General features: G+C 39.5%; 1 protein-coding gene across 5 annotated transcripts; it reads right to left on the bottom strand.

Annotated features, from left to right (window-relative positions):
- Positions 1-6,995: 6,995 nt before the first annotated feature.
- On the bottom strand, positions 6,996-10,175 carry LOC104610433 (uncharacterized). Of its 5 annotated transcripts, none has more exons than XM_010277052.3 (3): positions 9,962-10,175; positions 9,018-9,360; positions 6,996-8,930 (listed from the first exon to the last, which is right to left on the bottom strand). In XM_010277052.3, exons 1-3 carry the CDS (start codon positions 10,140-10,142, stop codon positions 7,040-7,042), a joined length of 2,415 nt encoding a protein of 804 aa, XP_010275354.2. In that variant the 5' UTR covers positions 10,143-10,175; the 3' UTR covers positions 6,996-7,039. The 5 variants fall into 5 exon arrangements, with proteins under 5 accessions (XP_010275354.2, XP_088760135.1, XP_010275358.2 ...); XM_088904009.1 differs by having other exon boundaries at positions 9,018-9,090; XM_010277056.3 differs by having other exon boundaries at positions 9,018-9,499; positions 9,962-10,112.
- Positions 10,176-13,649: the final 3,474 nt, after the last annotated feature.

The following is a 13,649-nucleotide window of genomic DNA, read 5'->3' as shown; positions in this document are numbered from 1 at the left end:
GCAATGATGTCTATTTCTCTCTCCAATACAATATCAATTAATCCTCAATCACGATATCATTTGACTCTCACATATGCGGTGGCGTTTAACTCTCCCAAAAGCAACAACACCTGACCTTCGCATACGTAAAGACATTTAAAATTTTTCAAATATGATGACATTTAGTCGACTGCAATTAAACATTTTTTTGGCAAAAACCAAAGACCTCGGAAACCTCAAGGATGATAAACAAGACAACAGGCATGCCAATCCTTAGCATAATTAGGTGCGATGACATGTCCTGGCTGGATTAATAACAATCCAATAATCCCAACCACACTAACAGACCTTGGAAAAAGAAAACCCTCGACAAATCCAAGGGAGATAAAACACCACAAACACTTAGTACTCCGAGTCGGGATGACATAACCAAGTCAAGTTGCAACAGTCCAAAAGGACTTCATATACGATAAACACACCCAACGATCAAATAAATGATTCACGATATTATCACAAGAATATCAGTATGTTGCTCAAAATCACAATCAACGTTAACATGTTTCACAATTTTGCACAATAAATGGGGGGCTTTACTTCATACCATATTTTCCCTACCCGATGCTTTACTAGTAATGTCTTCTATCAAAGCGAAAGGGGGCTAGATACTCTACCCACAAAACACCCATGCAACACCCTCTACTCACACAGGGGGATGGCAAAGGTCGCACATCCAGCAAACCTCACTTGAGTGTTTTTCGATAGGAAATGTTCTTTCAAGATACAAGAGGGTTGACCATTAAAGTAGCCAACTATTCATCTCACTTGTCTCTTGATACAATGACTTCTATCAAGAAACAAGAGGGTTAAAGTATAGAAAATATTGAGTTATACCTTACAAAATGCTCCTATGATGTTTCTGTCACTTACATCTTCAAAAAACTCCAATGACCCAGAAAGCAAGTACGAGTCAACACGACACCGTATCAAAAGAACAAGGGGGCTGAATCATAGAACAAAAACTTCCGATTACTAAGTTGAATACTACAATGCTTATTCACAAGTCCATACTTGTCAACAAGCAGAGGGCTATCAAACATACCCAATTAAAATGGGTTGGATGGATCGCTCCAAACCACAACTCTATCAAGATCGACTTTGATGCTTTGGCGAAAGAGGGTGGCAAGTGCACTTTTGGCTGCATTGCGAGGAATCACAAGGGTGAAATTGTAAAAACCAAGTTGGGAAAGATAGGTATTACAATAGTTTCGGTTGCTAAAATGTGGGCGGCATGTAAAGACCACAAGTTGGCCATGCAGATAGACAGCTCATCCGTTTTTATAGAAGGCAACTCTCTCCTCATTGTAAAGTGCCTTTAAAGAGAATGGAGAGCACCATGGAACTGTCATGCGCTACTCAAGGAGTGTCACTCCATAGCAGGTAGAAATCTAGCAGCTTTTACGTACCACACCTACAGAGAAGGTAACATTGTAGTAGATTGGCTTGCATGTAAGGTGCAGGACATCCAGGAGGCTTTGACTACTTCATTCCCGTGGGACCTAGCTTACCTTCTTTTTCTTGACGAGGTAGGAAGAATTCTCCCTCATTGGAGTTAAGCTCTCTTTTGCATAAAAAAAAATGGGAAAAACAACAAATTTTAAGAATGTCATTGTGGGTGGAGATTCCCAATTAATAATAAGCTACTTATCCTAGAGGTTCATTGGGTGGTGAACACTGAACAGGATGAATGGAGTGGTCACATGGATTCCAATAGTGTCACAACGGTTGGGATCGAGAAGACCAGCATTAGATGAACACCTGAGATGGTTTTAACTCATGAGACGACAATGTACGACTTAACAAGAGGTTTAGAGGTGGTCCCAACAGAAACAGAAAAAAAAAAGGTGTTCCAATTCCCCCCCTGGAGTAGAGGAGGAACTCGGCCAGATGGGGAAAGAAATTTAGAGAGGGATGGGTGGGGAATGGCGAATAGCTCTCATTCCTTTAAGGACATGGCTGGAATACAAGCCTAGCCTCGTGACTCGTGAGGAGTTTTTTTTTTTTGATAGGTAAAAAACGAAAATTTCATTAATATAAAAGAAAAAATTACATGATGATGGTGATAAGGCATCACCCGGTTAGAGGTAGTTAGAGGTGAGTCGGCAATCTATCTATTCTTGGAGAGAGATACAAACAAGGAGAGCAAACAATATTTGAAGAGGTATTTGGTCGGTAAGAAGTTTGAAGGGGATCCAGCTTTGCTAGCGTTTGCGTTAGGTCTTATTTTGAAACAAAAATGGGAATTGCTTCTATGTCCCGAAGTTCAAAAGCAATGTTTTAAAACACGGAGGCATGATGCAAGGTGTTCCGCTACCTAGAGGCGTGAGGTGTAGTTTAGAACGCAAGAAGTGTAAGTCTCCCAAACACAAGGAGGCGTAAGTCTCCTTAAGAGGAGGGGGGTTAGGAGGAGGGTGAAGAGGAATAGGAGATCTCATTGTTTCTTTAAGAAGAACAAAGATGCAAAACATTAGTTGAAATGAGAGGTCTTGTTGAAGCAAAAGGGGTAGGGGGCAAACCACTTTCTTTCCCTTTATCTTTTCTTCCCTCCCTTTCCTTTTATTTTCTTTCATTTTCTCTTTTTTTCTTCTCTTTCTTTTTCTTTCCCTTCCCTTCCCTTTCTTTTCCTTTCTTTTTTTTTTCTCTTTTCTTTTTTTTTTGTCTTTTTATATCAGATGTGCATGAGGCTTATGAGGCGTACGCCTCTAGCACGCCTCATGAAAAAAGTGCGAGAAGCATATGCCTCAGAGGTGTCAACACCTTTGGCATATGCCTCAGGGCGTTTTGGGAGCACCTTGCCTGGAGGACGCCTCCCATGCCTTTTAAAACATTGTTCAAAAGTTGCCTCAAGGAATGTTCTTGGTCTTATTACTGTTAATTAAAGAAGCCAATCGTGTACTACAGGTTTGGTCGAAGGGGTTCATGATCGATGGTTTTAAGTTTTAGATCGGGAAGTGGAACCCAAGGGTTGGGGTAATGAAGGATAACTAGAAGGTTTCTTTGGTCTTCCAATGCATCTCTGGAGCCGCAAGATCATTAGACAATGGGGGAACTATGTGGTGGGTTCATTAGAGTGGACAACTCTTACTTGGCTAAGGAGAGCTGCAAATGGGTGCACTTGAAAGTGGAAGTGGAAACGTTCAATCCCAACAGCTATCAAAGTTGTCTATAGAGGCATTATCTACATGGTTGCTATCTGGCCAAAATTTCTTCCCGAGATCTATTAGTTTCGGAAAACTTGGGGAAGAAGGCTATTACAAAGCAGGAGAGAGCCTCATTCCTTAGAGTAACTAATGGAGGAAGAGAGGGTCTATGGCGATAGGATTGGGAGATCAATAGGATTGAGAGTCCCATTTGAGAAGTTAGAAGCTGGGGGAACAAGAATAGGCAGAGAGACCGGTGATCCAAACACCACCAATGAACAACGCCGCAGGAATCTCATATGGAGGTCCCGAAAGCAAAGAGGTAGCTGTCCGCTTAGGCGGGCCCTTTTCTTTTCCAACCCACCTCGAAACCCGACCCAAATTTTAGGAACTTCACAAAGTGTGCAAGACATTCGAAGAGGTCATGGGTATTAATTCAAACTTTGAACCGAAAAAATTTGTATCAAGAAGACAAGAAGCTCTCAAGGACCTAATTAGAGAAGTGATGGTCGAAGCCTTGTTTTTTATACCTAGCTAGCCTGAATCAGTGGCCCATTCTCCCGTAATCCAAATCTCTAACCTTGCCCACTTAAACCCAACCGTTGACCCTAGTAACACTCTAGCCCAAGCCAATATCTCTCAAGTTCTACCAAATCCCCAAGCTCTACCTTCTACAAGACCCCCTTCTTTGTCAACCCAACCACGTGTCCCCTCCAAGCCAAACCAGCACCCTTCATACCCTCAAGGCCATGGAACAAAGGTATTCTGGAAGAAGAGGTGAGTCACTTTATCATGAAGGTCATCAAAGATTGCCTTGAAGGTCCACTGGTGGCAATTCTATCTCATCGTTGGCGTCAAAGCCTACCCTAGTTCCAGTTGATGTTTCCAAGCACCATAAATGCAATACCTAAACTCTCATGTCTCCCAGCAAATGGCATGCAACCAGGTTGGCTATCCCAAGTGAACTCTCAAACTCCAACGCATGTGCCTTGCCAAACACAAGGACAAACTGGAAGAAGAGGAGATATTGTCAATTTCCCCACTTGTTGTGGTAGGGGGGGGGGTGAATGTAGAGTTAGAAGCTCTTGGCAGGGAGAATGAACAAATGTCTAGGACCACGTTCAGCCTCATATTTCCTGGCCCTAACAACTTCACAATCAAGTTTTTCAAGAAATGTTGGTCCTACCGAATGTCTTAGCAGTTTTCTCTGAGTTCACGTCACTACCGAGGTGGCCGATGCAGTAAAAGCTACTTCATTAACCCTCATTCTGAAGAAGAGGTCGGAGCATTTTAATGACTACAGGTCAATCAGTTTAGGGAGCAATGAATGAATTGACTCTTGAATCAAAGTAGGTGTTTCAGCTTTCAGGTGTGGTTTGCAAGTTGGATTTGGAAAAGGCATATGACCATGTTCATTGGGACTTTGTTGAGTATATTCTAAGAAAATTGGGTTTTCGCTTGAAGTACAGGGAGTGGATCACAAGTTGTATGGCTACAGCAAAGGACGTTTGCTGTAGGGGAGGTGCCCCATCTTGATGAACTGGCTGCTGTTTTGGGCAGTGGAGTAAGCAATCTTCCCTCGAAATTTGATGGGCTTCCCCTTGGGGGACACTGTAAAGCTAAGGACGTTTGCAACCCAGTAATTGAAAGGATTAAATTCAAGCTAGCCAGCTGGAAGAAAGTTTACTTGCCAAAAGGAGGAAGAGCCACTCTTATCGGAAGTGTCCTTTCAAACCTGCCCACCTATTTTATGTCGTTGTTCAAGGCTTCTGGCTTGGTGATTAGAACTATTGAAAAATTGAGGAGAGACTTCCTTTGGGATGGCTTGAAAGAGAAAAAGAGTTCTCACTTCATGGCTTGGTCTGAGGTCTGTATTCTGTAAATCCAAATAGCAAGGGGGCATAGGCATTAAACCTTTCAAACAAATGAAAATAGCTTTGCTAACCAAGTAGCTGTGGAGGCTTACAACGGAGTGCGACCTGCTTTGGAAATCTGTAATGCAGAACAAATATGGGGAAGCTTCCTTTCGCTGGGAATCAGGTGCAACACCTGAAACTGGTGGAATGAGTGTGTGAAAGGCTATTTTGCAGAACAGGAATCTTTTTTTCGGCTGCATTTCTTTCAAGCCTGGTTTTGGTGAAGGAATTGTTTTCTGGAGAGACGAGGTGCGGTGCCAACCCTCTCAGCATGGATTTTCCTTTAATCTATGCTTTGACTCCCAACAAGGAGGCACAGGTCTGTGAATGTCTTGACTTTTCAACCAGCTTGTTTGGATGCCAAGGCTTAAAAGAGAGGCAAATGATTGGGAAGTGGAAGCTCTCATGGGTTTGCTGCAAGCTATGGAAAAAGTTCAGTTTCAACCCCAAGGTATTGACAGGATTTGGTGGACCAAAGAAGCTTCTGCTATTTTTACAGTGAAGTCAATGCTGAATTCCTTGCTTTTGACAGATGATCCTTTCCCCCATTGGGTTTGGTTTTGGAAGACAGCCATTCCATTGAAGGTTAAGTTCTTTATTTGGGTTTCCATCAAGGGTAAAATTCCCACTATAGATGTGTAGAGGAGAAAAGGGATGATCCTTGTTAATCGATGTTGTTTATGTGGGGAGGCCAAGGAATCTGCCAATCATCTGCTCATCCTTTGCAGCTACTCTCACAAGGTTTGGGCTCATGTGTTTGGCATGAACTAGATCACCCCGTCGGACCTTGCCCTTCCTCTTGCCTCAGTGGCGTGGTCAGGCTTTTTCAAAGAGGGGTAAGGTTCTCTGAAAAATCTCCCCTTTGGTGGTTTGCTGGTGCTTATGGAGAGAGGAACAACCGCTTATTTGAAGACAAGGCCAGTCCTCCGGAGAAAGTGTGTGCTGCTACTGAGAAAACTTTGGTGAAATGGATCTCCATTAACAATCTATTTAGGGGTTCCCATTTTAAGCATTTTGCTGATCATTGGAATGCTATCATATGGGATGATGATTTCTCGTTGTAATCCATAACCTGTTGGCTTTATCTGTATCTGGCTGCTGAGGAAATCTCTACCTCAGTAGCCTTATCTTTTTCTAATCTTTTGGTAATATTCACCGATTCTCAAAAAAAAAAAAATATAGGCAAGTAATGAGGGAAAAAAGAAAACTGATGCAAGAATTTCAACAAATATTTCAATGCACCATAAGAGAAGCAAATGACTTGGCGGATACATTAACCAAACAAGGGGTAAACAGGGCACAACTATATTGGGGAAAAACAAATGAAGAAGCCGGGAGCTAGTTTATTATATATTACTAAAACTTATATTGGGGTTAGGCAGAGCCTAGGACTACCTAGGGATTATTGGGGTTATGAAATCCCTTGTTAGGATGGAAGTATTCCACCTATCCCTATACATGTTGAAATCATTATACTGCAGGCCAGAAAAGTTGCTGTCTATTAACCTAATTTTGCTAACATGTCAGCCATTCCATTTGCTGATCTGTTGACCCATTTAAATGATATAACCTTTCCACCTGTCAACCACTGAATCTTCTTGATAACTTGCCTAAATTGCCACATTGCCTGGCTGTTATTGTGAATGAAGCCAACTGATAGTCCCCTTCCATTATCAACTTTCTGATGTCCATTAATTGTCTTAGATTCACTATTGTAATACAGCCAACAGTTCTGTTCTTAAAGAGTTCCTATCTCTAATAGGCCCCGAGAAAAGCACCTTCACTCCGCCATAACCATCCCTAAACACCATTCCCACTCCTGAAGAACCTAAATTACCAATGCTAACCCCTCTTTTTGTATGCTATGTTGTTTCATATTTAATATGGTCAGATGTCAAAAAAAAAAAAAGAAGAAATAAGAACTATGTATACCTCAATTGGATAGCGTTACATCTGGTTCTTACATCTCTTGCGGTTGTGGCCAGCCTCCTTGCATAGACTGCAATGAAGTGGCCTCTTCTCTTTGTTTTGAGGCTCCATATTTTTTTCTTTGTTTTGAGGCTCCATATGTTTCTTTGGACGACCACGCAAACGGTGAAGACATGGAGGAGGAGAAGGAGGACGAAGAAGACCAAGTCCAGAACTTGAAGCATCATCATCAATCCCATTCATGGAGGTACCATCGGGTATTTCCTTTGTCCATACTCCATGCATGCACTCTGAGTAAATGGCCTGTTGTGTCTCTTTTAGGTAGCATTTTTCCACATATGAATAAATGTCAGCTTGAATACTTGTAAGTGCTGCACATGCATGTATACATGGGAGACCAACCATATCCCACTCCCTACAAGAGCAAGTCCTTTGGTGCAGGTCCACACAATAATTGATAGGAATCCCAAACACTTCAAATCTAAAGGCTGATGAACAACGAAAATGTAATCCTTCACTTTTGCTAATATTCCTTTTCAACATTTCTTCAATTGTACCACCCACAGGAAATTTCCAGGCAGCACAATTAGTTTGCCTTCCAACCATGATATCTGTTATATTTTTATGGATTAGGTTAATCAATTCTATTATTGACAACTCTTGTGCTTCTGGAATCCATGCACCATAAGAACCGGCAATATTCACACTGAACTGGTCATAACGCTTGCCAGGGAATAGTGAATTAGCCCAGTGAATAGGTTCATTTTTCAGAACCCAGTCATATGCGTTCTCTGAAATAGACCTCATTTTCCCCAAAGAATCGTCAAAATCCACCCTAGTCTTTGCATATGCAATTTCATCCAATAACATCTTTAGCACATCCTGCACTGAAGGGGACAAATGTAAGCATTTTAACATCATCTTGAAACCTTCTGTCAAGTGACGGTAACAATGTGCATGAAGCACTGACCCATATATCTCCTCAACTGCCTTAACAATGTCTTCCTTCCTGTCAGACACAAAAATGATATCTCTATTGTCATCGAGAGCCACCTTTACATTTCTAAAAAACCATCTCCAATTTTCCAAGGATCCTGACTCAACCACAGCAAAAGCCACAGGAAACATCCTATTGTCAGCATCCACAGCTGTCACAGAAAGTAATGTATGGAGATATTTTCCATTCAAGGATTTCTCCTCCACAAAAAGAATAGGACGGCAACCAACACGGAACCCATGAATAGAAGCATAGTAAGCAATAAATAGCTGATGGAATGTTGAGTCACTTTTTGATGTGTACACAGCAACAGTGCCAGGGTTAGACTCAATCAGTCTTTGGCAAATCCAAGGTACAAGCTTGAAGGAGTTCTTCAGTGATAAATTTACAGCCTCCTTTACAGTTTCCTTGCCCCGCCAGGCCCGTTTATAAGCTATGTCAACATTGTAGTCACGCTTTATTTCCTTAACTATTTCCCGTGGTGTATAAGCAGGGTTATTTCGAAATTTTTCCTTTATAATATTAGAAACCCACATCTTTGATATTCGGTACTTCACAGTGTCCTCATAATTAGTTGGGTGGGTATGTTTATCTTCATATTTGCGTACACAAAATATGTTGGAGTTTCCTACTGCACTAGCATAGATTTTCCATTGGCAGCCATCAGCATCACACTGCACAATTATGCTTTCACGGCCATTCTTGATATACTTGTACCCAAAACGGCAAGCTATTGAGAAATTGGCAAGTGCATTTCGGAACTCATTGCCACTGTCAAACATCTGTCCTACCCCTTTTATGGCATTCTCCCATAATGCAGACAGCAATGGAGCTTTGTCATTTGACCTGTTTGTTACTTCCTCAAGGTTAGAATCTTCAACTACAGATCCTACCAAAACATCTCCAGAGCACCTGGATCATAGTAATTTGAGTTACTTATCAATGATAATAAGAACATTATCTGCCATAAAAGAAAAATGTCATCACTATGCAAATTACCTTGTAGTTTCCTGGGGTTCTACACACCTCTCTTCTTTAACTACATACACATCCGCAAATCCTTGGTTAAAACCTAGCAAATTTGCAAAATCAGACTGATCCGACAAAGCAAGAAGGCGGCTCTTGTCAAATGGAGTGGAATATTTCAAGGTTACTGTGTTTGGATCAATTTCAAATTTGCTGCATAGATCGCGTATAAAATCACTGTATTTGGTATTGCTGTCAACTCTCACTCCTTTTGTAATGCCGCCTTTGTAAGAAACAGATCCATCTGGATATGTTACTAACTCACCACCACTCATGCAATAGCATAAGATTACCTTCTCCGAGTTAGACACCATTCCTAAATATTAGTTCTACACAAATCAGAGTTAAAACTGATTCTATTTTGTAGAACAGTTGAGAAATGTTTTCATGGTCCAATTAAAGCAGTGCATTCCAGTACTACGGTAAATGTAACACTTGATATGGTAAGCAATGCCCTAAAACATCAAAGAACAGACAATAGTTACCAAATCATACATCTTTCTATGTAATAAATCACCCGAACCACTAGGACACTGAAGAAAAGAAAACATTAACCAAATCCACCAGATATTGTATGTCAAAACCCTATAAAGTTGAATAACAGAGAATCATAATACACCCCACCAAGTTATTTTATATAATAGAACAACCAAAACCCTAATAAATTGAATAAAATAGAATCGTAACACAACCCCACCTGATTATTGCCTGCAACAAAGCAATCGAAACAAAAAAAAAAAAAAAATCATTGAAGGTAGAGCACATTAACCCAAGCAATTTGCTTGTTGTACGTAAAAAAAGCAACAAAAGCCCTAGAGCACTGAATAACAGAATCTTAGTCCAACCCAGCCAGCCAAACAGACAGAAGAAAATTTAACTCGGCATGTTCAGGAACCCACATTCAGTGATGGACCAACCTGGAACTCGAAGGGGCTCTTCTATGGCCGATTTGGAACAGAGAATGAGAGGACTCCCAGTGTTCTTCAACGTTAAAGAAGGATTCTTCCGTGGCCACCGACGGTTCTGCAGTTGATCGAAATGCAAGTGAACCCTGAAAAAATTGACTCTGGATCTCCTGCCCGCATAAACTCTACCCATCCCTACCCACAAAAACACTACTTCCGTGGATTTGAAATATCTTTCCGTGCATAATAATATGAGTGGATGAGATGTAATGTTACATGGGTAGCAAATAAACAACCTTTGGACTACTTATTTTAAGTCTTTAATACGAATTTATCCCTATATTATCCCTACATCCCAATATCATCCCTACAAATAGAAAAGAAAACTCCCTCTTATCGTTACCGAGAAAATGGCCAAAACGACTAGTGGGTGTACCATTTTAATTTTTTTTTGGTTTTTCTTACATCTACTCTCTCTCTCTAATGGCAAATCGATAGGAAACTCATCAATAATGAGATGTATGTATTCTTAGAATTACTTGGGTCATTTTTACCGCTGATATTTTTTATATATTAAATTGAAAAAAAAAAACATCAACCGAAATTACTTTATGAAAATTGATTTTTGAAAGTAATTAATGAAAAGTATATTTTCAAAATACTTTGTGAAAGCTGCTTTTTGAAAATATTATCATTAAACATTTTCTGGGTTACCCAAATTTATGATCTAGGTCCATACAATTTGGATCCTACCTACCCATAATGATGAAGTAGTACTTGGATTGATAGATTTAAGACACATAACAAAACCATAAACATAAAAAAAAAATATGAATCTTGAAATTTACACAAGGAATTTATTAATGCATACCATTTCTAGCTTCTATTGTGTTGGTTAATTCAAAGAGATGTTTAGATCATCCCAACTGAATTTACTTGATCTACCTTATGATCTAGTACAGTGGGTTTTCATTCTCAAGTTTGAGCTTGCAAAGGCTTACAATTGTAGGCACAACGTGGGTTCTCACCCAACTTCTATAAGATAATCCACTATTGCATTTTCTTCAACTTCTTTTACGTATCTTAATTAATGCCTTAATGGCATGATTTGTGATGCGTTAACGTTTGTCCCTAAAACAAGCCTAATGGCAAGATTGGTGATGTGTTTGTCCATGAAAAAAGCCTCCATTAGGGGTCTCCTCTTTCACCTTATTTGTTTATTCTCTATATTGATGTCCTGTATCTACGTTGCTAACACAACATCTTGATACAAGTGATCTAAAGGGTTTTGGAAATAGCTAGAGGTGGTCCTATATTAATCCACCTTCTCTTTGTTGATGATATGCTAACGTTTGCAAGGAGCTCACTAGCTAAGCCAGAAAAGATCAATGAGTTGTTTTGATAGTATTGTGGTTGGTGGGGACAAGAAGTTCATCTCTCAAAATCAGCTTTCCTATTTAGCAAAAATGTATACTAGCATCACAGAAAGATATTAGCTCAGAATTTAGGGCTTCATTTACTACACTGGTTCGACAAATATTCAGGAGGTCCCTTGCCAATTGATGGTAGAATTAAAGATAATCAGTAATTCATAATCAATAAGGTGAGGGACATGTTAGAAAGGATAGAAGATTGCATGTTTATCACATGTTGGGCATAAAGTTCTTATAAAGTTAATGATTTCAAGCATCCCCATTTATTGTGTGGCAACCCAACTATTACCTTGTCAAGTTCCAGATTCCGTATCCTCTTTGACTTTAGATTTTTGGTGGTCAGGGATATGAAAAGAATACACAACACATTTATCTTTGTGTTTGGAGTTCCTTTCAATTCATAAATCTATGAGAGGGCTTGGCATCAAAGAATTTGGAGTTTTAAACAAAGTCTTGGCCCTAAAGCTCACGTAGCATTTCATAACTAATTCAAGCACTTGAATCAAGTTTAGTTCAATGCACCATAACTAACTGTAGAAATATTTTGGTATGGGTCTTGTCTCCATTTTATGCTTTTATGTTTCTCTTTGCATCAAAGGGCGATTCTTGCTAGAGAATTGTTGTCCTTAGGTCATTTAACCTTTTTGGAAACATGGGAACTAATTCTTGATTTTTTTATCCTTAGTTATTTTTTAAGAGATTTTATTCTCCTTTTATATTCCCATCTACTTGATTTTTAGGCTCCTGTTGGCTCTCAACCGAGTACTGACCTATTGTGGTGGGTATATTGTGTGTTGGTTGATTGTTGGAGTGTTGTAGTGCTATCAAGTGTCTTGTTCAAGTCTAAGGGAATAGTCGAAAGAGGTAGAAACTATTTTTAGGATACTTCTAGGTAGTTTTGATTCTTCTAATGGTATGATAACCACTGTAAAATTTCATGGGACAATCTTTTTAGAGTGGTCTCAATCAACCAAACATACCACTAAAGGAAGGGTAAGCTAGGATTCATTACAAGCAAGGAGGTGAAGCCGAAATTTGATGACTCCAAATTTGCCAAGTGGGAATAGGAGAATTCTTTGGTTATATCATAGTTGGTCTTTCAATGCAACCATATATTGCCCTTAATTACTTGTTTCACTCTATTGCCAAAAATATTTCGGATCATGTTACAACTATGTACTCTTAGGTTAGGAATACTACTCGAGTCTACTAACTTCGAAGGGAAGCATTCAATGTGCATCAGAGGGAGAGGACTATGGCTATGTACTTCTCTTCCTAGAAATCTCTTTGGGAAGAGATGGACCATCTAGAGGCATTGAAATGGAAAAATCCTGAAGATGGTGAACAATACCCAAAATATGTTGAGAAGAATTGAGTATTTGATTACTTGGTGAGCTTGAATTCGAAATATGATTTTATTTGACAACACATTTTGAGTGCAGATATTGTTTTACTTTCCACTACATACTCCCTAATATAGGGAGAGGAGAGTCGGAGGGCAGTCATGATGCAGACTGCCATAGTTGAGTATCTGGATTACATATCCTCCAAATCCAAGCAAAGTGTAAATAGACAAGGGTTAATAAGAAGAATGATGAGGTGGTGTGTGAATATTGTGCGAATCCCAAACACACTAAGGACCGGTATTGGAAGTTGAATCCACACTTGAAACTTTAAAGTTTTAAAAAAATTAAGAAGGAAAATGTTCATCTTGCTACTGTGGAAGTTTATTATCCCTCTCCTAGTGTTTAAGCTCATTTACATAATTCCTCTTATGTGATGGAGAATCTAAGGAGCCTATTGACTCAACTGGAGAAGTCAAGGTTCTCCATCTCAATTGGCACCAATAATCCTTATAGTACTTTTCTTAAAATCATTGTAGTTGATGGATCTCAAACTCCAATTTTGGGTTTGGGTGAAGTTAAGCTAACTTCTTCATATTCTTCAGTTGCACAAAAATCTTTTATTTGTTAGCTCCCTTACCAAATCCCATAATTGTTCAATGACATTTTTCCTTCACATTTTGTTTTTCAAGACTCAAGTATGGGGATGATGTTTGGAACTACACATGAAATTGATGAAGTTTACCTTTTTCATCAACCTCCTAAGCAAAGATTACTACGCCAGACTGAGTTACGTCAAAGTAAAAAATTTGTGTCTTTTGAAGTTGTGGCATTGTCGCCTTAGTCATGTATCTTTTAAGTCCATTAAGCTTTTTGTTTCCAAACTTGTGTCAGTACATATCCAACTTAAGTCTACAATGTGAA

This window comes from Nelumbo nucifera, chromosome 4 (genome assembly GCF_055504915.1).
Source record: "Nelumbo nucifera cultivar China Antique chromosome 4, China Antique-T2T, whole genome shotgun sequence".
NCBI lineage: Eukaryota > Viridiplantae > Streptophyta > Magnoliopsida > Proteales > Nelumbonaceae > Nelumbo > Nelumbo nucifera.
This window is presented reverse-complemented; position numbering and strand designations above follow the sequence as displayed.

Coding starts and splice junctions, on each gene's coding strand:
- LOC104610433 (XM_010277052.3), bottom strand. CDS start 10,142: ATGGGTAGAGTTTATGCGGGCAGGAGATCCAGAGTCAATTTTTTCAGG. Junction 9,361..9,961: donor AGAGCCCCTTCGAGTTCCAG/GTTGGTCCATCA, acceptor ACTAATATTTAG/GAATGGTGTCTAACTCGGAG. Junction 8,931..9,017: donor GAACCCCAGGAAACTACAAG/GTAATTTGCATA, acceptor ACTATGATCCAG/GTGCTCTGGAGATGTTTTGG.